At 39.9% G+C, this 26,958-nt stretch overlaps 1 protein-coding gene across 7 annotated transcripts in view; it reads right to left on the reverse strand.

The window, feature by feature from the left end:
• HECW1 (HECT, C2 and WW domain containing E3 ubiquitin protein ligase 1) overlaps positions 1-26,958 on the reverse strand; it is a 252,223-nt gene that overhangs the window by 92,117 nt on the left and 133,148 nt on the right. For 5 of the 7 annotated variants that reach the window (XM_064705015.1, XM_064705013.1, XM_064705011.1 and 2 more), the window contains one exon: positions 4,685-4,763. In XM_064705015.1, coding sequence (XP_064561085.1) covers positions 4,685-4,763 — 79 coding nt within the window. The remainder of the gene's footprint in view (positions 1-4,684; positions 4,764-26,958) is intronic. The other 2 variants (XM_064705012.1, XM_064705009.1) reach the window with 1 other exon arrangement.

Below are 26,958 nucleotides of genomic sequence, written 5' to 3' on the forward strand. Positions count from 1 at the left end.
TACCTAAAACCAGAACTAATGAAATTCACAGTACACTGGAAAGACCCTAGTCTTATTGGAATGGCCATGGTCAATATAGATTATGATCTAGTCTGAAGGATAACAAAATTGAATTTATTCTATGATCTGTTCATTAATGGCAGAAAGTAAAAAATACTGTCATCTTACTGAGATCCTGATAGTTCATGTATCAAAGCAAAATAAACCATCTTCATAATCCATCACAACTAAATAGTTGCTAATTTGGATGTCAATGGACAACTCCATCATTTCCCTTCAGATTTCCTTTGTGGATTCCCAAAGAGCTATCAGCTCTGATTCTGACACTGAAGAAACATACTTGAACAGGACTGGTATCTGGACAGACTGCCAATGAGAGAAGGTAATTGTCAGGATGTTAATATGTCAGTGTTTCTTTTGTAGACCTTGGACCACCTCTTTGGAAGAAGGTGAGCATGGATTTGCAGAAGTATTGCATCTGATATTAATTCGATTTCAAGAAGCAAATATTCAGGAATCTATTCTAGAAATCAAACAGTAATGTGAAATGACAGGAAGTATTAAAATCCAACACAGCAAACTTATGCAGGGGAATTGAGAAAGATATTACTTGAAGTACAAGAGATGACTGACTTGTTCAGCTACTGAATGAGATTCTGCAACTGATGATATGCAAAGGGTTAAATAAAGTGCTTCTTTTTGCTCTCAGAAATTACAGACATAAAGACAAACAGACTTCACTTTTATTTTAAAATAAAATGCAGGAAAAAAAGAAAGGGCTAGTGTAGTTGCACGAGAAGGTATTTTAAGGTTGGAGATTAAAAAAAAAAAAGACTAAGTGGATCAGATAAACCAAAATGTTTCTGTCGCAGGGTTCCCAGGCAAAACATTAAAGACAATAAAAAAGAGAAGATTTTTTTTCTAGCTATAAATGCTTCAAAGAAAAACAAAAGAGTTTCTCATTTGTTTAAATAAAGGTCAGTAGACACATTAGGAAGAAAATAGGTGCATTAATAAAAGACAAGCAGTATGGAATTAATTATTCCAAAATGTCTGAGAGAGAGGCTACCTTTTTAATCATCTTCATCAAAAATGAAAACACAGAAAAAGTCTGAACCATTAACATGAACACCTTATCACAGCAAGGGGGTGTTTTTATCACTGCAAGTGATCAACCACTGGAGCAAAGCACCATCTTGGTATCCTCAGATCCTGACTACACACCTGTCTGTGAGATACCTCTGAGCCAAGCTCACACAAAGCTCACACCACGGGGAAAGGTGTCCTGTGTTAACTAGGAGAATGGAGTAGTTGAGTTCAAAGCCTTCTGAGGCCTTTCAATCTGCTAGTCTAGGCATACCTCGTAGGCACAATGTGTACTGGACATGGTAAAAAGCCACCTCACCTTGACACAAGATCTGACAAGTAAGAAAAAGGTGTGGGATTAGTAGTTATAAAGTCAGCCACTAGGATTTAAAAATTGTTGGAAAATAAAGGGCATTAAATATCTGCATTCTGAACAAGCATTTCATGCTAACAGCTACAGTCATAATGACCCTTAGCAGACCTTATACTATTTTCAGTTGTGATTTATGCTCTATCTTCTATAAACTGACAACTGTTATTACTTGAATATCTGGTCTGAAAACCACACAAAAACAACTAACAAGATTCTCAGAGATATGTGATGGAGATAAATGCCTGAATGTTTGTGAAATATTCAGATCTTCTGGTAATTTGCTCCCCAAGGACACTTATAAATAAAGCGTGCAAAAACATGAGATATGTGAAATATTAAAGCCTGGAAAAATTTATTTGATGCAACATAGAGCTAGGAGGCATATTATGCAAACCACATGATAACACTTTCTAAATATACCAGCCAACAAGACTGGTTTTAGGGGCTTTCAGCAAATGCATTATACTGCTGTTAAACCATGAACCTGCAAGTGAAGTAGCTGGTACATCTCAGGAAACTTAGCACATATTTTCCTTCTGTACTTCATGCAAGAGAGCTCTGATGCTTTTCAGCCACCTTATTGGAAGCGTGACATTCACTGGGAACAGTGGAAAAGGCACATAAATGCAGAGTTTTCCTTAAAGGCTTTTTTCAGTCTAGCTAAATTAGCCTTAAAATATTTCTCTTGGTATTTTAAATAATGAAAGATATAATAATACAGTCATCGTAAAAATTATTAAGAAGCTTAATCATGGGAAATTATCTTCTTTGAGACCAGTGCTGCCAGTTAACCTATTAATCTAAACCAGCCTTTCACAGGAATAACTTCCAGTCTCAAGGAAGCAAACATGAAGTAAACAACTCTCCTAGTGACATAGTGCAAACTCTCTGCTATTTCCATTCTCAAGAAGCTAGTCATATTCTTGTGCCTTGAAGGATCATTTTACACCTTTTTCTTTGTTTGACATTTTTATTCAATTCAGAAATATTTTCTGAAAAATACCCTCCAGTAAAACAATTGGATTTTGTCCAACCAAATACTCAATAAAAATAAACTACAGGAAGAATAAAGCACTTTGTCAACAGCTTTTTAGAAAAAAATCTGTTTCCACACAGTTCATTTTAACACAGGGTCTCACTGGACTCTCTCAGCGGTAGAGAAAGCAATACAAGGCAGCTGAAATGCACTCATGTTGCTCAGCATTTCTTATGATTTGGCCTACTTTGAGATTTTCCTCTCCCACTCTAATAACTTTTTCTTCTAAAAAATTATATGGCAGAAGGCATAGCTCTTCTTGCATTCTTTAAATTATGGACTGCTTAGGGCATGGTTCCTCTGTGTTGGTGCAATGGGCTCCAGTCACATTAATGACACTCCAGCCACTTTTTTTTAACTGCAACTAAATCAATCATAATTTGGAAACCTAACTTTTAAGTAATGACTGTATTAACTAATGACTGAAGATGACAGTATACCAAAATACAGATATTGAAAAGGAAAACCCTGTATGAGCAAAAAGGACTCGTGACAATAGAGGGGTTACTGCTGAGATAGGGGTGCAAATGGAAAGGAATCTCAATTCCTTCTGATGCCTCTGGGAGGTCTGCCTTCATCTGCATTTTATTAGCTAGCATAATAGATATAGGAATAGCAATAATTTTGCTTTGCGAGAGACAACATTTTGTTGCTGTGGTGCTGACTAAGAAGGTAATAAATAAATCCTTGTGATGTGTTAATCTGTTAATTTCAGAAAGACTGAAATGGAACTATTTTGATAACTTAGATTTTTGATAAAATAATTGCCAAACTATTTTATCAAAGCTTTTCATATAGCTGGCTATGATGATATTGTTAATATGGATGCTATATATATGCAGATTAATTGCTTGTGAATCACATGAATTAGATATCCCACACACATTTTGAGATATGGTCTTTATATACTTTCAATCAAAGTGTAAATTAGATACTCTAGTTCATAAAAGGGCCCACTGACCCCACATTTTACTGCTCTTGAAACCACAAATTACTATTGACACGGCTTACTAAGCCAAAGAATCTGAGAGAATGAAAAACTGTAACTAGTTCTGGGCCACATTTTCTGTGTAAGATTATTTACGGACATTAAAAAATATTAATGCATTTTTATTTCTGTTGAGCTAAACCTGTGGTTTTATCAACTGATGGGTGGATGTCCAGTGTGCAACCTGGCAAATGTAAGTCATGTGTTAAAAAAGCCCTGTCCAATGTCAGTCTGATCTGCTCTGTGTCATACACAACCTCTCAAGAACTACACTGGCTGCCTAAGTTGGAAAAGCACTGACATGCATCCTTAATAGAGGGAAGCTTGAAATAAATCATATGGCCAAAACCAATCATATGAGATGCTTGTCCAAGAGTAGGACTTCACACTTAAAGACCTACACCTATAAAAATTTTGAACTAGGGTAACATTTTGTACTACCTGCTCAAAGAATTTCCAAGTCAAGTCAAGCATCTTTCTCTTGGTCCTCCAGGAGCTAAAAAAATATGGAAACCAACCAGCAAGCATAAGACTCCAAAATAAGAGTCATGTGCATAACCACTCACTTTTGACAAATTGGTTTCTGTCTACAGACGTGATTTACATGTTGTTCTTACCAAAGCTAGATCAAATGGCTCATAGCTGTTACATGGAAACATATTAAGCCTTTAAAACCTGCAGTAACATGCCAAGTAATGAGGCTAAGCATTCCTCATGAAATGCAGATAAATGAGAGCAGTCTTCTGGCTCAAGAAGTCTGAGAGTTGCTTTTGAGCAATACAGAGAATCTTCTGCACCACAGCACATGGATCTGCCTCAGGTCCAGACCATGACTGTGGAACGTGCTTTCCAAGGAACAGAGTACTACCACAAATCCATTTTGCTCTGTAAATAAAGCACATGCCTTTGATCTTGCTTTCTGTGACCTACATATTTAATTGTAAACAGAAAAACCTAATATGGCCCCAGAACTCTACTTGAACAAGTACTTACAAGAACAAGCACGTAACACTCATTGAAGGAAAATAGTGTGGCAATAATCATAGATTTTTATTCTTTGTCTCAGCATTACTTCTAGTACAGACAAAGAATCCATGCATAAATATATACATATATTTACACACTTGTGTACGTAAAAGGTTCTAGTAACTTCAGTCCCAAACTCTTTGGGCTTAAAACTTACTTATCAGCAGTGACTTACCTGACAGTGAAAAACTTATCAGTCTCCGACTTCCTTGTCCCTGGACTGAGTCTTCATTGGTGATGCTTTTAAAAATCTGCTGGGAGACAAAGAATTATGAGAAAGAGTAGTCTCCAACAACTACTGAATAGAGAATTGCTTAGTAACTGTTTTTTATACAGATTCATAGTTAGTTTTACAACTAAGAATCAATTCTATGACTAGAGATCAAAACCATGCTTTTATCTAGGTAATAATTTAACCATTCACGGCCTAAGTCATCCCTGCCTGGAAGCTTTACCTTAAAAACCCATAATGATGCAAAAATACTACTGCAATTTGAATATAGCAGTTCTTCACCCAAAAAGGAACTACTTATTGGTCAGGAGACAAAAGTGTTACATAAGGATGGGGATGTGGCTAGCACCTCTTGAAACAACTTCCATCTTTATAATACCTTATTACTTGTGAGGAAAATCTTGCTCCAGAGGGTTTATTGCATACCTTTGAGAAAGACTTCTGAGAGATTACTAGCACCCTGCACAAAAAACCTACTGTGAATTACGCTAACAATATGCATTGAGGGTGAACTGGAAAAAAACCCTAAAAATCCATAGATCACACTTTGTACTCCACAGTTCAGTTTTTAATGTCAGTCTTTGGTTCAGCAAGTTTATTGGTGAGCTGCTGTTGTGCACTAATTAGACCCCAAGCTGCCTTCTGGCTTTGATCAGAGCTGGGAAGCAAGAACACCCATGGGAGAAGGCCACCAGCAGCAGTTTCTGTGTGGAGCCCCTGAGCAGGGCAGAGGAGATGCCATCGGGTGTCAGACTCCGAGCTCAGCAGGGAGGGGGTGCTATGAGCACTGCTTCCCACCGACTTTGGAGTCAAACCAAGTGCTGCTCTGCCCCCAGGAAGCAGCAGCTCCATGTCACTCTTGCCACTCAGGTTTCAGCCAAAAAATAAAAACAGCATTTATGCAGTGAAGTTCCAATTTCTGATGGGAAACAGCAACTGAAGTCCCACTCAGCTGTGACTCATTGCTCGGTATATTAAATATTGTGTAGTCAAGCTTAACTTAGAAGACAAGCTGCTCTCTGCCCCCAGATAGTGCAAAACCTGGGCAAGTGAGTACTTAGCCAAGTTAGCAGGGATTAAACAACCTCACATGGATGAGATCTAGATCAAAAATACATGGATGAATTCAGACATCCTTATAAAATAATGGGTTATGCTGGACCTCATTTTGAGTCATAAGCATTTTGTTTCTCCCAGATTGTCTAAACGGGATAAAAGGTACTGAGCAGGGCAGGACTATGAATAAATTCCAATAGAAACATACCTATTGGATCACAGCTAATTAGTTGCAATTGCACTATTGGCCTTCTCAGCAAAGTCGGTTTCAACATGCTTATTGAAGCCACCACTGATTTCTGGACAGACACACATTTAAATCAGAATGTATGTGACTATGGAATTTTATGACAAGAACTCAACAACGTTTTACCAGCCAAAGTTGTGACCCCATCAAGAAACAATGACATTTCCTTGTCAGCATGTATTTTTCATGCTATGTCACTGCCTGATAATAATTACACATTATGCTTTAATGCTTACTTTTAGGGTATTTTCCTTATTTTGTCCAGGATAGCAACAGAGCTAACCAACCTAGATATGTGCACGTTTGCAAAAGGTGCTTTTTTCTAGTCCTTTAACATTTTTCTGGGTTTTATTTAGACCTGCCATGTATGTCATACATCATGCCAGTAAGAATAGTTCAGCAGACTACACTTTAAACTGGGGTGGATCTGATAGGGTCCTGCCAACCTGTTCAAAACTTTAAAATATTTGGTATTAAATGGCCCTTCAGGAGCCATATTTACATTAGTGAAACTATATTGAGACAGTCATAATAGACTGTTGTCACAAATCCTAATAAAAAGCAAAGCATCCTCAGCGTGGTCAAACTTGCACTAACAAAGCTTGCCATTTATACAAGGGGAGTAATAACACACCCAGTCCCATAAGTGAAACAACAACATAAATTTATTTGCTCCTGAAGGGTCCATCTGTTCCGTGAAGCAGGTGCACCCCACAGTGTCCTGTCAAGTGCTCACCATTCAGCCATACAATCAGGGTACTAAAAGCCAGCCCTGCTGTGCCAACGAGTTCCATCCTCAGTAGCTGACCCCTGCATAACTCTCTAAGATGCAGCACTACATCAGCATGCCAGGCGTTTTGAGAATGCCTAGCAATTAACCTTAGCAAAATGAAACACTTGGTGGAAGCTTTTCCAATTTTCTTCCTGGCCAGGCAGATGAGAAAGGGAATGCAGGGCAGAAAGGCTGAAGGACAGAAGCTTTTGTCCTTTGGTTTGAGGCCTGTGATGCACCACTAAAGACTTTACACAACTGAGCCTCCTGTGTAGCTGTCATCACAAATCTGTGCTCCTCATCCTCCAGTGGTCTGAAGGCACTGGTCTGCACTCCTCACACATACACAGCACCTTCTCATGACAGGGTCCTTAAGCATGCCAGGGCACATGCCAGAGCAGGCTCAGGAGCAGGCAAACATCCTCTCTCAAAGAATAGGAAAGGAATTAGGAAGGCTAAGTAAGTCATTATACTTTAATATTGGCATTTCAAGAAGTCAGAAGGAACAGCAAGGAAGTAAGGGAGACAAATCTGCCAACATTAAGTCTGATTTTCTTAAAATAAGAAGAGCTATTTGCTGCAGTTTGGATTCACTGTTTTCCAATGCAGTATCAGACTGTCTGCAGCAATGAGGACAGAGCTGCACCTGATGCAGAGCAGGGCCAAAGAGGGTGAGTGGTCACTACAGCTCATCAGCAGCCATATCAAACGGGTTTCATCTTTAGGCCTGAGAGAGGGATGTGCACACTGTTCCTGCTTGCTATTTATCATGAAGGAAATCCAGACTGATTTTAGTGGCTGCAATATAACTACATTGGGAGTTTTATCACTGTAAGTAAACCTTGAGTTTAGTCATCAGGAGGTAAAAACCCCTCTATCTTCTCAACTGCCACTTAAAACACAGTTAGTTGACAGACAGACAACATTCATCTCATCACTTGACATCCTATGGGCTTGAAGTCCTTCACATGAAAAGGAACAAATGTAATTTTCCCTCAATAACTTCTGGGCTTTGTTATGCCCTTGAAGTGAGAGCTCAGTCTGAATTAGCTTGATATTTTTATTTTATAATGCCATTTCTGCACATTTCACAATCCAGCCTAATTATTTTACAGGTCCTGCTGATACAAAACAGAATTAATATGCTTTTACTACACACTTCTGCTATATCTAGACATGAAATGGGACACGAGCTGCAACTTCAAGCCTAGCTGAATTTCTCTCCAAAAACCAAAGGCTTCCTGAACTGGGTTCAAACCTCCTTTTGATTTCTTTGAATGTAGCTGGAGTCAGCATCATTGCCACTGATGTCAGCACAAACATTCAAACACTAAGAGAAGCATCAGTACTTCCTTTAAAATATTTTCCAGTAAACACACACTCAGTAAAATCTTCTGGTCTGTGATAGAGTTTCTCAGCCTCTGAAGCAAAGTGAAAGATGACTACCAGCACCTGTGATGGCCAGCTGTGAAACATGGGAAGGTACTTGAGGCCAGACTGAAGCCTGGTGGGACTTGCTCACCTCAGGAAACAGTCCAGCTCTGGTAGTGCTTTTCATTTTCTCGGTACAGAGAAAAAACAAGACCAAAGGAGAAGATTGAAAGCTAAAAATAATAGTCTTGTCCTGGAATCACTTTTCCTTGTGAGTAGTTCCTGCAAATGCTAGAAGAAAGCTTTGTGACCCTGAATGAGAAAGTAGGCAGGTTTCACACTAGCAAAGGGTGCCCTTGAGAATCCTTTTCTCTTAGCCATGGTATGTGTTATGAAAAAGTAATCATCTTGAGAAAGCCCAAAGTATTAGAGTCCATCAGTTCTTGCCGAGGCAAAATTCCAAGCGCATCATTAAACATTTGTCTAACCAGAAAGCCAGAAACAGAGACTCTCGCAAGTAATAAAAATTACCTCCTAAAATACCTTTCCCTTCACTAGTCTACCTAAATACGTGGAAGAATAACAAGGACAATACTCTTGCTCCTGAAAATAAAGTGGCTTAGGTTATGATGAGGCAAATACTTTTTGACACAGGTACAGTGTGAATACAGGTCTGGAAGAAACTAATTGTTGTAACTGTGTTTACCTAGTGCTGTACTAGAAAACCTGCTTTTGGACACCACAGTGACCAGTTATAGTGCAGCATTCTGGTAAAACCTCCTTTGCAGCATTAAATTCCTTTTAGCATGTTTGTCTGTTGTGCAGCAAACCTTAACTGTTCCTAAAGTCCTGCTGATACAAAACAGGATAAATATGATTGTATTATGTGCACCTACCACAGCTAGACATGCACATCTGACAAATACAAGCACTTACTCCTTTTCCCACACACAGCACAGGAAAACCCTCTTATGTCTTAGTGCTCTGTAGCACTCCTCCTCCACAGAAGGAAAGGATTTCTGTCCTCCATCAGAAGGAAGAGGACATTTTTGGCCACTGCGCTTGTCTGAAGAGATTCAACAAAGCTAAGTGAATTTTCTTTTCCCAAAAGTAGAAGAAACACCTAGATTAATTAATCTCACTGTTCATTGACAGCCAAAGCACTTCTGTATCAGTGGCTGCTGCTGCAAAAGAATGGTGGTATTTAACTGATATAAATTACCTCCCACAGGTCAGTATTTCTTTCATTTAAACAGAGGAAATCACAGAGATATTAAAATCAGTCCTGCACTACCTGTTTGCTTTCACTGACTTTATATCACGGTGAACATTGTGGACATGACCTAATGCTCCATATAATCAAGTTCACATTTTACAAGATGCTAATTGAAACCAAGAATATTTTACAATGATAGCCCAGATTGTAACTACAGTAATATCTAACACAGATTAAACAGTCAGGTACTGTGAACTGGCAAGGCTCTAGCTGAGGTAATACTATGTATCCACAAGAGCTTTTCTTTTAAAAAGTAGATCTAAGGACATATCAAAGTATTCAGAAAAGCTCACACTTCCAAGTAGTACTATTCAGACCTATAATCAAGTCTACAATGAAAGAAGGCTGGAAACCACAAATGTAAAGCAGCAAAATACTTTCTGTTTGTACACACTGGCTCTGAGGATGAAAAGCAGGAGATTAGAGCATTACGAAAAGGGAAGGCTACAACCTGTGCTTGGTTCAACTCAAAAGGGAAAAATAGACTCAATTTAGTCCCAAATTGTGCATCAGCAAACAGAAAAGGTGTTGCTAGATGCGTCAGAGATGTGGTATTGCAGTGCAAAAGACAGGCTGTCCAGTCACTGCCTGCACTATGCTTACTTCAAGCTCCAGTTCTCTGTTCTCTGCTTTTCAAGACCACTGAACTTGCCAGCAGACTTAAAGCAAAACAAGTAAGGCTAACAGCCTTGCTGATTTCAGTTTAAACCAGCTTGGAGCTATTGTTCTAATAGACCAGAGTGTACATTGCACAGGAGTCCAGAACAGTCCTCAAAAATTTTTCTCCCCTAACCTATTTCTGTCAGCTTTTACTGTTGCACTCTTGACTTCACTTAATGCTTAACATTTGGTCAAATCTTCAAAACAAGTGGAAAAAGGCTTACATTTTCTACAGCTCAGCAGTGAAGCATCTTATCACAGTAAGAGAAAATCAGACATCATCCTGAGTTCACACTTCATATTCTACCATCTTCTTTAGAGAGGGAATTCCTCAGTAGATCTGCAAATGAGTGAATATTCCTGTTTCCTCCCAGGTGCAGAATTTAAAAATGAACTGTTTTGTAAAAAAATTCACTAAGCAAACACAGGCTAAGTGCCTCCTTTCACACCATCACTTGGCTTCTTCAGTGCAGAAGCTGCTCTGGGACGCAAGGGGCGAATTCTGAAAGGAACAAATACAGATCTGAGCTCCCTGACTGCCACTGGCAGAATTATGTCTGTCTATAATCCCAGGCACCACTTTGAAAATCTACCCCTAATTAGTGGCAGTGCTTCAGCTGCAACCCCCACTCTGCTAACAGAATTATCCAGCTCTTGAATGCAATATATTCCACTTATCCCGTTAGCTTGTTAAGCCATTGTGCTGGCACAGTGGTATTTTTCTATCAGGTGCTTCCAAACAGCTGCCAGCTTCTCCAGCAGTAGCCTCACTCCTGCTGGGCGCTCGGCTGCGGCTCCCGTCCCTGAAGGATGTGACCACACACATACACAGAGCCTTCCCCATGTGCCTTGGTCAGCAGCATTCTAGCCTTGTAATAGACCACTGTTAAAAACGAGAGCAAGCTCCTGGTACTAAAGCGACTTCAGCAATTATTATAAGAAAAAGAAAGGCCTAAAGCAAGGGGGCCTGCGGGCTGAGCATGAGCGTTCCCGTTGAGGATGCTGCAGCGCCAGCACTGGGTCCTCTTCAGCAGAGATGTCCCTGATGTTCCAGGTGGAGCAGCACACGGTCAGTGGGTCAGATGCAACCTTTTTATCCTGGTTTTTGTTCCTCTGGATTGGTTTCTTTTTGGATCCTTCATTTGCATGAAGGTTTAAGGCCCTTGATTGGCCCATTACAGTTCTGTCCAGGCTGGCTCGTTTTGCATGGGAGGTGGTGCACTTAGGTGTATTATGGTACGTTGAGTACTTTATTTCTTATAACTATCCTTTTAACCCCTTCTACAAAATAACAACCAAACTAACAGTACATGCTTAACAATTATCAACTATTTTACAACAGTTGCTAATCTATTTCTAACACCACCTTCTCAATGCCATTCCCTAATTCAGTAGAGAATGTGGTTTTTGTGGGCATATGACAATTACCCTCTCTCTGCAGAACACGTCTTTTGCCCCACCCTCTAGCAGTATTTATTGATTATTTATTCCAAGGACACAGAAGTTTTTCATTCCAAAAACTCTTGTCCTAGAAACCCTTTAAATAGGTAGCAAGTAAGTGAATAAAAATTTTTCTCCCCCATGGAAAACGTTATGAATTTTTTCACCAGATACTAGATTACAAACTGTGGCAGCCAAACTAAAATACTGAAAAAACCCCTGCTGCTTAGTGAAGTGCCTCAGTGGCATCCTCTAGAAGGCAACTAGCAACAGGCTTATGACAAGAGGACATCCAGTGAGAATACATGCCAAGTATATGGAGGTTTCCATGTTGGCATGAAGCTATTTCATATTCCCCAACCAATCCTACGTGCCTAGAATGCTCTTTCAGTATAACCAGAATCTCAAATAAGGGTGCTGGGAGCAAACACTTCCAACTAAAACAATATCAAGGACTGAGGCAAGAAATCAGTACCTCCCATAGAGTCCAAAATCTTTTTCTTCCAAAAATTTAATAAATGCAGCTTTTTAATTGTTTCAACAGCCCTGCCTAATAAACTTCAATTATTCTTTGGCAGCAGAGGAAAGACTTTGATAAGAGATTCTGATCTTCCTTCACTCTTTGAAACATGGTCGTAGATTTTCAGATGCTGAAAGACAATCACACATGCACGTGGTAGGCTTTGGGTTGCTGTTTCTGGGTTGAGGGCTAGACTACCTCTAAGCAGCAGATCTTTCACTTATACCTATCAAACTTTGGGGAGGATTGTTTTCTGCAGAATATCCTACCAACTGCCCCCACATTGGCTCTAAGACTGCAGGTTATTTGGTGGCAATGACCCCATGAGCCTTAAGAAGTCTCTCAGCAAGATTAAAGTGCTCCAAACAGTATTTTACACACCCAATGTTCAAAACAAACTGCAGTTTAGTTAGCAGGAAGGAAGATGGCTCCTTGTGGTTGCTAAACAGCTTTGTGTTTCCCAGTGTTACCACCATCCAGAAAAAAAATCTCTAAGAAAATCTGTTGTTATGATCAGATTTATATCAGGTAGCTGCCTAATGCAGACCAGTATTGGCCCTGTAAATCTGACAGGTCCATACATAGACTATTAATGTACTTAAGCGCTCTGACAGCAAGAACTGCTCGTAAATATTATCCTCCCTGGAACACCTAAGCAATATCCTGCAAGCCACTGAAATAATGGGAAGTTTGCCATTGACAGATGAAGACGCCTATTGGGCACTGATTGGATCATGTAATTTTGTATAAAATTTGCCCCACAGACTTCAAAATCAAACTTTTCATGAAAACACTTTGTATGGAGAATTAAAAAATTGCACCTTTTCTCTCTGCCTATGAAACGACCGGAGTCACCAAAACATAGGGCACATATGGTGGAAACACTGACACATCCATGATGTCTATGAAAGGCAGGAAACCATCAGCAGCTGCCTTCACTACAGCTTCAGAAGCTGCTCACTGTTCTGACATGGTTTGGGTGGGACGAGTGCACAGATGAGTAATGCTGACACTCGAGGGAGAGTGAGGGAGAGAATGGATCTCTCAGCTAAGCCTGTTTAAAGAAGGGCTCAGAGCATTAGTCATGCTGACAAAGCTCTGGACAAGGGAGTCAATGACCCTTTGCACCATAAAAGAAGCAGCTAGGCAGCGAACAATGCCCATTCTTCTAAATGAATGCCTCAAATACCAGTTCAACTACGAATGCCATTATTTCCAGAAGTGAGTTACAGACACTTTACTTTCAACCTGGGGTCCCACTTTGGGCAGAAATGAGGCAACTGTAGATTTATAGTCTGAATTTAAAAGTAGAGAAATATCTGTGCTACTTCAGATGTCTCTCGATCTTGCTGAATTCCTAATAAAGCATTTCACTACACAGAGCATTTTTCAATTCAGGATGCCACAGAAAGAATAAAGCTGAGAAGAAAAATAAAATTCTGCTTTTACAGTATCTATAGTGAGTTAATGCAGCCTCATTCACACTCAGTGTTTCTCCTTTTAGCAGATCCATTAGACTCAGCAGAAACTGCTTATCTCACCTTAGCAAACTCATGGGTTTTATTTTTTGTTTGCTTGTTTTGTTATTTGTCTGATTTTGTGGTTGTTTTATTTTAATCTTTTCTATTTTAAAAAAGCCTTTGTTTTCCAACTAGCTTCTGCTGTCTACAGCACTTGATGTTTTGTTTTTCTTAGGTTTCTGCTTTCTAGAACAGCAGGATTTAAAAAGTCAACAGCCTTCTCCAGTGAAGTGGGCTTGTGGGAATACTGACTGTAATCAGACTGCCATACAATAAATAATGTTGGATGAGATCTCCTGAAGTCACCTGACCCTTCAGTCAAAACAGGTGCAAATTAGAGCTGGCTACTCTGGGCCCTGTCCAGTTCAGCTTTGACTATCTCCAAGGATGGAGATCCCACAAGCTCTCTGGGCAACCCATTCTAATGCTTGACTACTCTCTTGACACAAAAGATATTCCTAAAGCCTAATCAGAATGTCTCTTGCTGCAGCTTGTATCCACCACCTGCTATCATTTCAACAAGTGTTGTGACTTGAGTCCTCCTTCCCTACAATATCCTATTAGGTAGTTAAAGGAATCAGTAACATTCCATATAAGAATTCTCTTAGGACTGAATAAATAAATCCAGCTCTATCTCTGCCACTCCTTGTAGGTAAATTCCAATCTGAAGGATGAAGAAAACAGAGGCCAGACTCATTCTGAAAATGAATGTGGCAGGGCACTAAGCAAACCTGAGGTGTAGGAAGGACTTCTGGGAAGAAGCTGCTTTTACAAAATCTGATCTCCAGTAAGAGATGAATTCATTACAGCAATTTGGTCACCACCAAAAGCCTTGTGAAGGATTTGTCTTGGTGCATACTGGACGCAAGTCTTCCAAACATAAAGTCACTAAAATACAGTAGAAGGGGAAAGTGGTGTCAACTAAATGCAGGAGTGCTGTCATTTCAGGGAAATCATTAACTACAGAAGCCCTGCAGGCCAAGACTGACATGGCCACAGGTCAACTCCACAGCAGGGAGGAGATGTCTCACATGCCTGGGCTCTCCTGCCGGCTCTGACCACCCCACTGTGAGGCTCACACAGCTATCAGCTGCCTGACTGAGAGGCAGCAAAGGGATCCTAAAGGGTGGTTGAGGTCAGCACTCAGCATGCTTTTCAGGCAGTCTAGACCTCTCCTAGCCCAGAAGCTCTTCAAAGTGTTGAAAGGAAGAAGCCAAAATAAAGGTGAAAGAAATTTACTAGAAATAAAAAAAACGGGAGCCAGAAAAGAGGAAAAAAGCAAGGGTCTATATAACAAAAGTGGAAAACAAAGGGAAAAAGAAGTGGAGGGTGCAATAAGGAAAGCAAGAAATTAATTTCTAAAATTCCAAATCCTTACATCCTAAAATGATTCCCTTCCTCTTTTCACATACATCTCAAAACACCCAAGCCAAACACCAGAAAAATCCCAATACTCCAACAGTGATCACTACAGCTTTGTTAGAACTCAAACCTGACAGCAGCAGCTTTCAAACTTGCCTATGACAGAGGTAAATAAGAACCTTTGCAGAAAAATAAGAGAAAAAAACAGGCTGCTTTAAAAACCAGGGTTCCCTGACAACAGTGGCACTTGCAGACTTTTCTGGTATTACATTTTAAAAATTCACACCTAACTGACTCAGGTGTACAATAACAGCCCTAGGCTGCCCTCAAACATCTCACCTCTGGAATCACAGTCCAGAGTTGTAGTCTGCCAGAAGAAAAGTCACAAATGTGTTGGTATTTGAGACATGGTCCATTCTGCATTTTGTGAACTGAAGTTTAACAATTACACAGAATTAGTTGGGTATTATGAGAGGTGCTGGTTGTCCTTTGCTAAGAGTATCAACATGTGGTTTAATTACTGTGGTTTATACTTAGGTTCACCACCAAGTCCTACCACACAGGTGTAAGGGCAAAAGCTGCACAGTGTAAATAAAAATCAGACTTGATGAGTTAAAAAGGGAAGTGTGTCAGAACAATTTAGTTGCTTTCCATCAGACCTTATAGATCTAAGAATTTAAGCCTCCTTTTAAAGGGGACATATTGAGTGGGCAGTACTGCATGTTTTCAGTACAGATGGAAACAAGCTTACCTAAGACCTCAGCTAGCTAGCCAGGGGAAAAAGAGCAAGATATTTAATGGAAAAGGAAACTGTTTCTCAAGAGATTCAAGGATTAAAAATTAACAAAGTGTTCACAATTCTATTAAAGAAATATTCTTATGCACATCTGCTGATATAAAACATACTGACCTACACCAATTTCTCCACTTGTATGAAAGCTTGAGAAAAAATGAGGTCCGAGTAATAGTGATAGGAAAAAATTATTTTTAAAAGTGTGCAATATTATTTAACTTTATTCTATCAACAAAACTATGTTAAGGGAACATGGTTATCCTGTCAAGCTTCAAGAAATCATGAAATGCAAACCTAAAAGATTACTGTGAAGCACAAAGTCTGCCTCTTGATATATCAATTTTAAAGCTTCTTTTTTTAGCTGTCTCCCATCATAACTTTTCCCAATGCAACATTATAAATGTATTTTTGGATCACTCAGATTTTGTGTGAAGTTAAGTACAGGTGATGCAAGATATACTCAACATACAGATAAAAGAAAAGATCGCATGATCGTAATAGGGCTTGCATGCATGTGCACATGGACATCCATGCACACTAAACTCATAGGGCAGATACCTGCAGGCACAGGTGTTTCTTGGGATGCTGAAAAACCTTCTGGCTTTCAGTCACCACTTGCTCCTCTCTATCACCTACTTAGGGTATTTCTACTGAAACAACCTGCAAGTTATTGCAGGTTATCCACAAACATTCAAAATGACTTACAAATCTACCTGTTATAAATGCCTGCAATTTCACCTCATTGTCATTTCCTCACTCGTGTCTGCTGATTTTAGGTTATCTGAAGGTATGAGTTATTTCAGAAGAGATCTTAAGTACTGGCTATTTTTATAAAGGATTATGCATTGCAAAATGACAATAATCTCTTCTCTCTGCAGATCTTTCTCCCCGCCCCTCTTCTTTCCAGGACTAAGGAAAGCAAAGAAAACAAAAGAAAGATATTTCAAGAAAATGAAATTATTTTTCTCTATTACTCTGGCTGCTGGAAAGTCCTTGGTTACTGAAAATCCAATCAGGACTAAATTGCTGGCATCTATCAGCTGTAGATGATATGAAACTTCACTGCAGAGCTACACACAGGTTCAGTGCAGACTACAGATGTGGCTTTAACAAATTCTGTGACCTCCTTCTTTCCCTCTTTATGTCTGGCTGTTTGTCTGGCTGCTGCTCTGATGTAAAGAAATCCACACAGTACTTTAAAACAGGCATGTTGGTACATGAGAGCTGCTGAAATGTGTTGAAAATTGCTGAGTGGGAGACTGGGCACACAACTGCCCATCTTGGCTTAAGTTCATACCTTGGCTTGTATCCAGATATTTGTGATACAGATGTGTGGACGCAAGAAGAGGTCTTGTACCTATCTTGTACCTATGTCCCAGCTTTCCTCCCACTGTGCCAGCTTTCCAGCTGCCCACAGGACACATGAGATCCTTTAGCTTAGGAATATGTGATTCCACTAAAATCTGTGTTACATTTGTGGGTGCTTCAGAGACTTTATTATCTGTACACCTACCCAAGCATTTATCAGTATTCTCAACTATGCATCAAAGATTTGTAAAACTGTGCTCTGCTTTGGCACAGCAAATTCACCACTTAAGTGTTCAGCTTATTTCTCATTTGTGTGTCCTAAACATTTCCCTCCCATTTGAAAACCTGCAGGCTACAGCTCTGACAGCAACAAAGAGCACAGGCAGCTTGGTTAGTGCATCAGGAGACCTCAGTCAGAAACCATAGCTAAGTCCCCATGCTCTTTTCTGAAAGAAAAGAAAACAAACAAAAAAGCACAACCAAAACAACACCAAAACCAATTTAACTCAACTTTGCATTAGACTCCAAAGCAGCTTGTCCACAGTGACATGCCTTTCAGCAGTAAGTAATTTTAGATAGCCATACAAAGGAACACAATGTAAATAATTTGCATCCAGCCTGTATTTGTGCAGTAGCTCACCCAGGCTTTGAGAGAAGGACCAACTGAATAGGCAGAAAGATCTCTACTACTTCAGTGGATCTGGCTTTCAGGTTGCTGTAATCTACACCAATAGATTTAAAGCCCATAGCCACACCTCTGTAATCATCTCTCCCTGCAGATTAGCCTTCACCTTCCCTTTCCACTTGGCAGTGTGTTTGAGACACAGCAGTAAATACTGTTAAACAAAAGACCATCTCCAAGAAATAAGATGATGAGCCTCTGACATCCTAACACTGTTTTACAAACCTCACATATGTTTTAAAAAATAAAACCATAATTACAATTACAGGATACAGTAATTCTGTTGTATTTGCCATGTTTTCCTGATGTCCTATTTTTCTATTGTTACAGAAACTACCATAAGAATTTTACAAAACAAGTTTCTTCACTGTCCCAGCTCCATCTACTTATTTTACCTCATTCATTACAAGCTCTTAAAGAGCCATTTGGGATTTTATTCATTGCTTCGGATAAGCAGTGAGTTAATGTTTTTTCCTGTACATCTTTTAAAATTAATTCAACATCTTAAGAAGGCTTATCCACACAAACAGCTGTCTCTCAGCTAATATTTGCATTCCCTCTTCAACATGAGTAATTTCTTCTTTGTTCTAAACTAACCAGCACGGCTTAGTATGCCGATTTCCCTGAATGGACATGTCAGTCAGAAACCTGACCACTGTGCTTTTCAGCATAGCTAATACTTACTATTAAGTCTTCTGCTTTGTCTAATCAGCTAACAGGAATTAAGAGCAGATTAAAGTCTATGATAACAACTTTCATTTGAGAATTTGCAACCTTTTTGGAAAACATTAATTCTTAGCACATATCCAAGAAGTAAAACATTGCCACCCACATCTGAGGTGAAATATAAGGATGACCAACAGCAGTCCTATATAACTGTGGTGGTTTTGTAAAAATCACTACAATAGCAAAGCTGAACAAGTGATTTTAAAAAGGCAAAATTAGCTTGAAGTCGCAGGTACTAAAGATGGGCCATCATTAAGAAATTAGAATCTGAACAATTAGAATTCATACATTAAGTCAGACAGTCTTGAAAAAGTGTCAGCATGATTTTAGTGATAACCAGAACATGGGCTTCTTGTATTGATAAAAGCACAATGTCCTCTCAGAAACATAACTGGAAATGACTTCCTGGGTGTCCTGGATTCAGCTAGGGTAAATTTAACTTCTCAGTAGCTATTAGAAGTGCTGTGTTTTGGAATTTGGAATGAGAATGGTATTGATAATACACTGATGTTTTGGCTTTTGCTGTTTTTATCCCAGGTCAAAGACTGTTTTTTTCCTTGTCTCATGCTTTTCCAGTGAGGACTTAACAAAAGAAACTGGGAGGGAATATCTGGGACAGGTGACCTGAACCGTCCAAAGGAATATTCCAAGAGATTACCATGGAGATTACCATGCCCAGTATATAAACTGCGGGGAGTTATTTAGTAGGAAGTTTGATCTGGGTTTTTGAAAAAGGGGGCTGGCATCAGTCAGCAAGAGGTGTTGTGTTGTGCATCACTTGTTTTTCCTCCTCCTCCTCCTCCTACTACTATTATTATTATTATTACTGTAATTATTATCATCATTTAACACTATTACTGTCATTTAATTTATTATCAATTACTAAACTTTTCCTATCTCAAAGTACAAGTTTACCTTTGATTCTCCTCCCCATTTCATGGGGATGGGTGGGGAGAGGGAGTAGGTTAAATGAGTGACCGCATGGTGCTTTATTTCCAGCTGGATTTAAACTAGACACTGGGTCATGGAGGCCAGCAGATACAGCAATTGGTACATCTCATCCCAGCTGATTCAGATTTCTTAGCTAACTAACATCATTCCTGCTTCAAAGGTCTTCTAACCCAGGAGGGAGAAGTAAAGCCTTTGGTACAGTCTCCCACAGCATTCTCCTGGAGAAGCTGGTGGCCTATGTCTTGGACAGCTGCACTCTATGCTGGGTTAAAAACTGGTTGGATGTCTCGGCCCAGAGAGTTGTGGTGAATGGAGCCACATCCCATTAGTGCCTGGTCACTAGTGGAGTTATTGGGCATGCCCTGTTTAATATATTTATTGATGATCTGGATCAGGGGATTGACTGCCCCCTCAGTTTGCAAATGACATTAAGTTAGGCAGGAGTGTTGATCTGCTGGAGGGTAGGAAAGCTCTGCAGAGGGATCTGGACAGGCTGGATTGATGGGCTGAGGCCAGTTCTAAGAGGTTCAACACAGCCACGTGACAGGTGTTACACTCGGGTCACAACAGCCCCAGGCAGTGCCACAGGCAGGGGCAGTGTGGCTGCAAAGCTGCCCGGCAGAAAAGGACCTGGGGGTGCTGGTGACAGCAGCTGAACATTATCTAGGGTGTGCCCCGGGAACCAGCAGGCCAATGGCATCCTGGTCTGTATCAAAAATAGTGTGGCCACCAGGACCAGGGCTGTGATTGTCCCTCTCTATTGGGCTCTGGTGAGGCTGAATCTCAAGCCCTGTGTTCAGTTTTGGGTCCCTCACTTGAAGTATGATATTGATGTGCTGGAGCGAATCCAGAGAAGGGCAACAAAGCTGGTGAATGGTGTGGAGGGTAAATACTCTAGGAGCAGCTGAGGGAGCTGGGGTTGTTTAGCCTGCAGAAAAGGAGGTTCAGTGGCGGCCTCATTGCTTTCCACAACTACCTACAAGGAGGTAGGGGCAAGTGAGGCATGGCCTCAAGATGAAGCAGGGGAGATTCAAGTTAGACATGAGGAAGAATTTCTTCAAGGAAAGGGCTGGCAAGCATTGGAATGGGCTGCCCAGGTAGGTGGAGGAGTCACCATCCCTGAAGATGTTCAAGAAAAATGTGTACTTGGCACTTAGTGCTACAGTCTAGTTGACAAAGTGATCAGTCAGAGGTTGGAGTCAATCTTGGAGGTCTTTTCCAACCTAAACAATCCTATCATTCTATTCTACAAGTCTATATTCCAGGTGCAATTCTACACAAAACCATGAGGTTGTTATCCACACTCAACATTTCTTCTCCCCATATTTCTATATAAACACACAAAACTCATGAGTGGCAGAGATTATAAAATTATAATGTCTGCTTATGCCTTGAACAGGAATATAATTTTGTATTAAAAATTGTCCAAGACAAGAGGCAGATCAGAATCAGGTGTCAATTGACACACATACATCTAAGTACCTTAGAAGAACTTCAGTAAAAGGAAACATGGTAAAGCTGTAAGCAGTGCTAACTGATACATAGATGGGAGAGATCAACGGCTTCTTATCTCTATCTTTGCTAATCCTGGAACATGGGAGAAGACAATAAAATTGAACAAAGGTAAATGCAAAAACTGAAGAAAGCAAAGCTGGTTTTTTTACTTGCAAGGCCTTAATAAAGGGAACATGGGGGGACAGAAAGCTTATAAATTACAAGCTCAAAATGATTTTATTTTCCTGCTGGAATGACTTGCAGTCATCAAGCCTCCCACTTACAAGAGGGACACAGGCTTTCCCAACATCTGCCTCTCTATGTGGGTCCAGTGCAGAGCAGGAAAGGACAGCTAGTGAAAGCATTAGGGCAAGTCATGATGTGGATAAGCAGTCCTGGAAAGAAAATGGAACACAGAACACCAAACCCTGGGCTTTTCCTCTTTATGCTTCATCAGGCAGTACTGTAGACATACCAAATTTGACCTAGAGGATTTCATGCCCATGTACTGCAGGATTCTTATAGCTTCCATGGTCTTGGCTGTTGGACTAGTTGGATGTTGGATTCACCCTGGCAACATTCCTGTTCTTTTTTTTTCTAACTGAAAAGTGTAATTTTTTTTTTTTTAATTAAGATTGTGCCAAGTATAAATAGTGCTTTCGCTAAATAACAAACACACACAAAAAATGGGTAGAACACAACGTTCTCTTTTAAATTGATTAACAGGCCTCTAGTGCACCGAATGAGATTTAAATCAATGTGTACAAAATTGGCAATTACAAATCAAACCAGCAAATGCAGGGGAAAAGGGTAGAAATAATCTATTTTGTAAAGGAACATCAAAGCAAATATTTTTGCAACTGCTGAACTGAAACATACTAGAAAGCTGTGTCATATAGTCTAAACTATCCCTGGTAATTTATCTTGTGCTCACCCACAATCAGATTCATGCCCTATCACAGCAAGTAATTCCTAGAAGGGAGGAAGCAGGACGTGCTTCATTCCTTCCTTCAGCACTCTATCACCTTCAGCTCTGAAGTACTCCCTAGGTCTAAATCCCTCTTTCCTTCCCTCTTCAAAAACTAAAATATCTGCCCTCAGACCCACTGTGTAATGTCAGGAACTCCATTGTTTTTCATTAATGAGAGAGTATCTAAGAATGTAAAAGGCCAAAGCAAGGATGATTACACCAGTGCAGTGTGCTGAACAGTTGCTGATCTCTCCATAATTTACTAAACCACAGAAGGGAGCAATATGATGTGCAGATATTACTATGGCTATTATGTGACCGTAACAAGAGAAATTCCAAAAGCAAGTGGCTGGGAAATACCAGACTCTTATTGAACCCATTAACAAATAAATGGCTTGTGTAATGGTCTCCTTGGTGCTGCTGAAATAAAATCACTCCAGTTCCCATCTGTCATACTTTTTATTTCTTCATATCAACTCTGCACTGTATTGCAAGTCTGCTAATTAAACCATTCTAAATCTACACTTAGACGTTCATACAGTATCAGATGCCCAATAAAGTTAAATTTGACCCAAGTGTTTTCTTTGAAACAACACGTACAAAGAAATTAAGGCAACAGGGAGAAGCCCAAAATTGGCGCAAAAGACCTGCACAATGAAGACTAGGGTGCAGCCAGGGATACTTATAGGGATGGCTCAGCAGCTCCACAGTTAGTGCTGCTTAGGTAGAGTCCATGAGAGAGCAAGAAATGGACAATAATCTAAGAGAACCTGCAAATGGTACCTGCAAAAACCTGACCCTGGTTTTTGTTCTGTCCTACTCTGCTTTAAATCTGCAGAACTGTGCATCTGGACTAACTCAATAGGAAAAAGTCTGATGGATGAACCCTTACAGAATTATTTTACTTAATAATTTAACAGATGCCAGCTTTTTCTAATGTCACCCCTTTCCTGTTTAAATCCATTGCAGCTATGTCTACAGCAACATGTTGTGTAAAGGTACTAGGAATTGAAGCATGCCTGTAGTGGTCTAAAGCTAGTGCCTCCTTGGTGACAAGCATCACATTCCAGAGAAGAGCAGCACTGATCCCTGGTCACCTGCTGCCCCAAATCCCGCAGGCACCTTGCAAGAGGCTCTTCCCCTTCTCTCCTAGATATGCCCTTCTTGAAGATCTGTGTGAAATATGCAGGTAAATCTGGGCAGAAAAAACACTGAGAAGTATTTTGGGAGCTTTTGTCACATAAAGTTTTTTTCCAATACATTCTGATTTTTTAGGCTAAGACTGATTTTAGCTCTTTGCGTTTACAATTCCATTAAGATGATTAAATAACCTGTCTTTCATATGGATGAATGAGGAAATTATCAAGACTGATAAGTTAAATAACATTTAAATATGCAAACAGCTGTGTGCTGGAAAGAACAGATATTCCTCCTGGGGTGGAACAATAAAAACACACATACCTGCATACTGAGAGTTATGGGCTGCTGCTCAGGAAATCAGTGTTCACAAAGAAAATTGTTCGTACCTCCCCTACTCAATTTGTGCTTGTAAGATAATAAATTATGAGCACTTACCTCTCAAAAAGGGTGTAAATCTATGAATGAATGATAACAGGAGTTTCAACCACACCAAGCTGAAAAGTCAATAACAAGACAGAGAAAAAAGCCACCAGGAGCATGGACCTGGATCCTTTCTTATTTAGCCACTGGTACATCTGAAATCTGTCCTTAATGAAAATGCAACTGACCCTGCTTGCCAATTGTATTCTGTTTTGAAAGAAAATCAGTAAACATTTCCAGTAAAGTCAGTGGGGCTTCAGCCCATGCTCCACACCTAAATCAGAACTGTAAAAGCAAGTATTGTTAAACTGCACTCAGAAGAGACCTTCATTACAAATGAGTTTACTTAATATTTAAAGAAAATCTCAACCATCCCTACTTAAAATGAGAGTAGGGAAACTAAAAGGAAGAAAAAGGTTATTATTTATAACATAGTGACTGTAGTTATGCTGCAGCCAGAGGACCAATTACATCCTGGTTACGCTTTCCAACTCCACTGATTCGTATAAATGAAGTGCTCACTACATGACAGGGTAATTGCAGTGTAAATACAATAGACTTTATATAACTAGATACTGAAAAAGAGCCCGTGTTACTGAGGTGGCAATAAGAATTAATTTGGACGTGTCATTAACCTTCAAATTCTTTGAATCAGTGATAATTAGGATATAGAAAAGCATAACCAAAAATGTAATTACACTGAACTAAGGGCTCAATTGTGCAAGTATTAAGAGGCTGCTCATGGGAGTAACTGTGCTTGAACATGAACTGAGTATGACCAAATCAGGCTGTAAAACACTACTGTGGGTTTATAAGGAAACAACATGGAAGTAAAAAAAAAAATTAATGACATTTTTCAGATGTAAGAAGCATGCTGATGGTTGTTCTGATATCAAAAATCACTCCCTTATATTACGTAGCTAGTGGGGTTAAATTCTGCCAGGAAAGCCCCCCTTCCCTCTGAATGCATGTTAGCTGTAGCCACTGAAATGGCTGGTGTATCCCTTCTCTAGGATGTTTCATAGCAAGTACACAATGAGTGCAGACAGGACTTTGTAACACGAAAGTGCTAGTGTTACCTGTGTACATCCAATCTTTGTTAATTCCCTTCTAAGAGGTATCACTAAACCTGTCTGATCCCCTTCTGTGAGCTATGACAGCTTCCTAACTCCAGACACCATAATTTTCTTTTGCACACAATGACAAAATTGCTCCTTGAATGCCTATGGAAAACCAAGGACATATTGAACTGTGTGTTCGAATGCTAAAACAACTCCTCAGTCAGTGTAAAAATTTTTTTTAATTCAAAGACTCTTCATGGGTCTTCATGTTAGACCACTTCATGATGTTGGCCTACACCAGTGGCAATGTATGAGCACATATAAAGGCAGGGTGTGGACAGCCTGCTGCTGTTGTGAAAGAAATCCTGCATCAGGGACAACCCAAAATGGGCAGGTACTTACAACAGGTGAGAAACTCACACAGGTCACTTTCCTTCCACAGTTTATAGATCAGTTACTTTTTTCAGAATTATTCACATAGATAATCAGGGAATCCACTCTCTTTCAGCAATTGTTTCTTAGCATACATATTTTCTGCTAGGTGTCCTTTTAAATTGGAAAGGGACCATATGCTAGCAGAGAGAACTTTGTATTTGACTGCTTCCTTTCCAGTTATTTCCCCTTCTCATTTTGGCTTGATTTTTTTTCATTTCTGAATGACTAACCTCTGCAGTTAAGAGGGGGAGATGCATAGGGAACATTGGTGGCACTAACAATGCTGCTCCTTGCCTTGTATTGGAAGGCAGCTGCAGCTGGGGGAGCTCTGGCTACTTCTCATCTCAGGATAAGGAAAGGGGATTCTCTTGCTCACTTTTAACAAATACTCAGTTACCTAAGCATACCCACAGCTTCCAGAGAAGTGCTGCTTCCCTCCCTGGAAATGCTGAGCCTTTCAGGGTACACCGCTTACACTTGTTAAAGATGTACCTGGCTTGCATTCTTTGCTGTGATTAATTGTAGCAGCCTTATGTTGTGTTTGCCATAAACTTCTTTTTTAACCTCAACTGCTGAACAGTGCAGAAGCCACTGGAAGTTTCTGTTCCCTCTTTATTTACTGTCTGTTGAAGTATAATTATACCTACACCCTGCAAATCAGACTTTTACTTTTGCTCCATAGCAATGTCCTAGAAACATGGACAGTTTTAAAATTCACTCATCACAGAATCAGACATGAAGTGAAAAAGAAGACACAGGTGAGATTTTAAAATCCAGCCTTCCAATAGAATGAGAGATACAGCTGCTTGTACATGCACACTCTCATAAAATCCTGTCTTGCAGCACATGTATGGAAATGAAGCAGAATCTTTCATTATCAAATGCTCCTCGGCAGCCCACGCTCTGACATGACAGCACGTAATGCAAATATTTACAGCAGGAAGTTCTCAGGAATGATCAGTCACCATCAAATAGCAGCAGCTTATCAAGCAGTAATTCCTGCTGTGGGAAACCCAGCTGAGGCAGCATTTCCACACAAACACAACGAAGAAAAGGTCTCTTTCAGTAATCAGCTCCAATTTACACAGCTTTTCCCACAATGCCAAGTGTATCTGACGAGTCCCACCACGATCTGTGAGACAGAAACAGTGGCATGAAAGCTCCAGAGGTTCAGTCAGCTGAGGTTCTTTGCATCAAATACACAGTGAGTGAATGCTCCCAATTTAGTGAAGACATTTGTCCTGAGGCTAAAGCATTGATTCTCCACTTACTGCCATTTAATTGTGATGTATCAAATTTATCTTATCAGGCTATAAACTCTTAGGGAAAAAGGTTCTTCTTCTGCATGCTGTTCTCATGCCAGCTTTTTTTACTGCAAGAAAACCTTGTTCAGATTGAATTATTTTTATATTAACAATATAACACTTCCATATTGCTAGAATTAATTGCTGTAACCTGTATTTCTTTCTACAACGTCTGATGTAAAGTTGAATCAGTGGTGACAATATTATGAATAAATTCCAGATGTTGCAAAAATGGTCTTTTCTACTGAGAAAACCATTTGCTCATCCATACCATGGTAATGTTTATGCTGTAGTAGTATAAATTCCTGTGCACAAGCAACACTGCTTTCCACTAGTTCAGAAAAAAAGGAGCCAGCCAGGATGTTCCTTTTCTTTTTTTCCAGAATTGCAGGTGCTCTTTTTTACTGTCATTACCCCCAGGCCTATCTGCTGCCCCAAATTCACATTTAAGCTTCTGCCATGTATGAATTGGCCAAAGTGCACAGCCCTTCATTCCCAGATATTCAAGCCTGATGATTCACAGGCAATAAAATGTGACAGGACTTTTCACCAACAAACGAACTGCAGGGCATCCTAATCAGCAGGCAAGGCAGCTCTAATAACTGGGTTACAGCATGAGGGGATAAGCTCAAACGGAGCAGAACATTCATAAGACAAGAAATGTGAGATGCTACTCAGCCTAAAGCACCACTGGTGCTATACAAAGACA

The sequence above is a fragment of the Zonotrichia leucophrys genome, chromosome 2, assembly GCF_028769735.1.
Source record: "Zonotrichia leucophrys gambelii isolate GWCS_2022_RI chromosome 2, RI_Zleu_2.0, whole genome shotgun sequence".
Lineage (NCBI taxonomy): Eukaryota > Metazoa > Chordata > Aves > Passeriformes > Passerellidae > Zonotrichia > Zonotrichia leucophrys.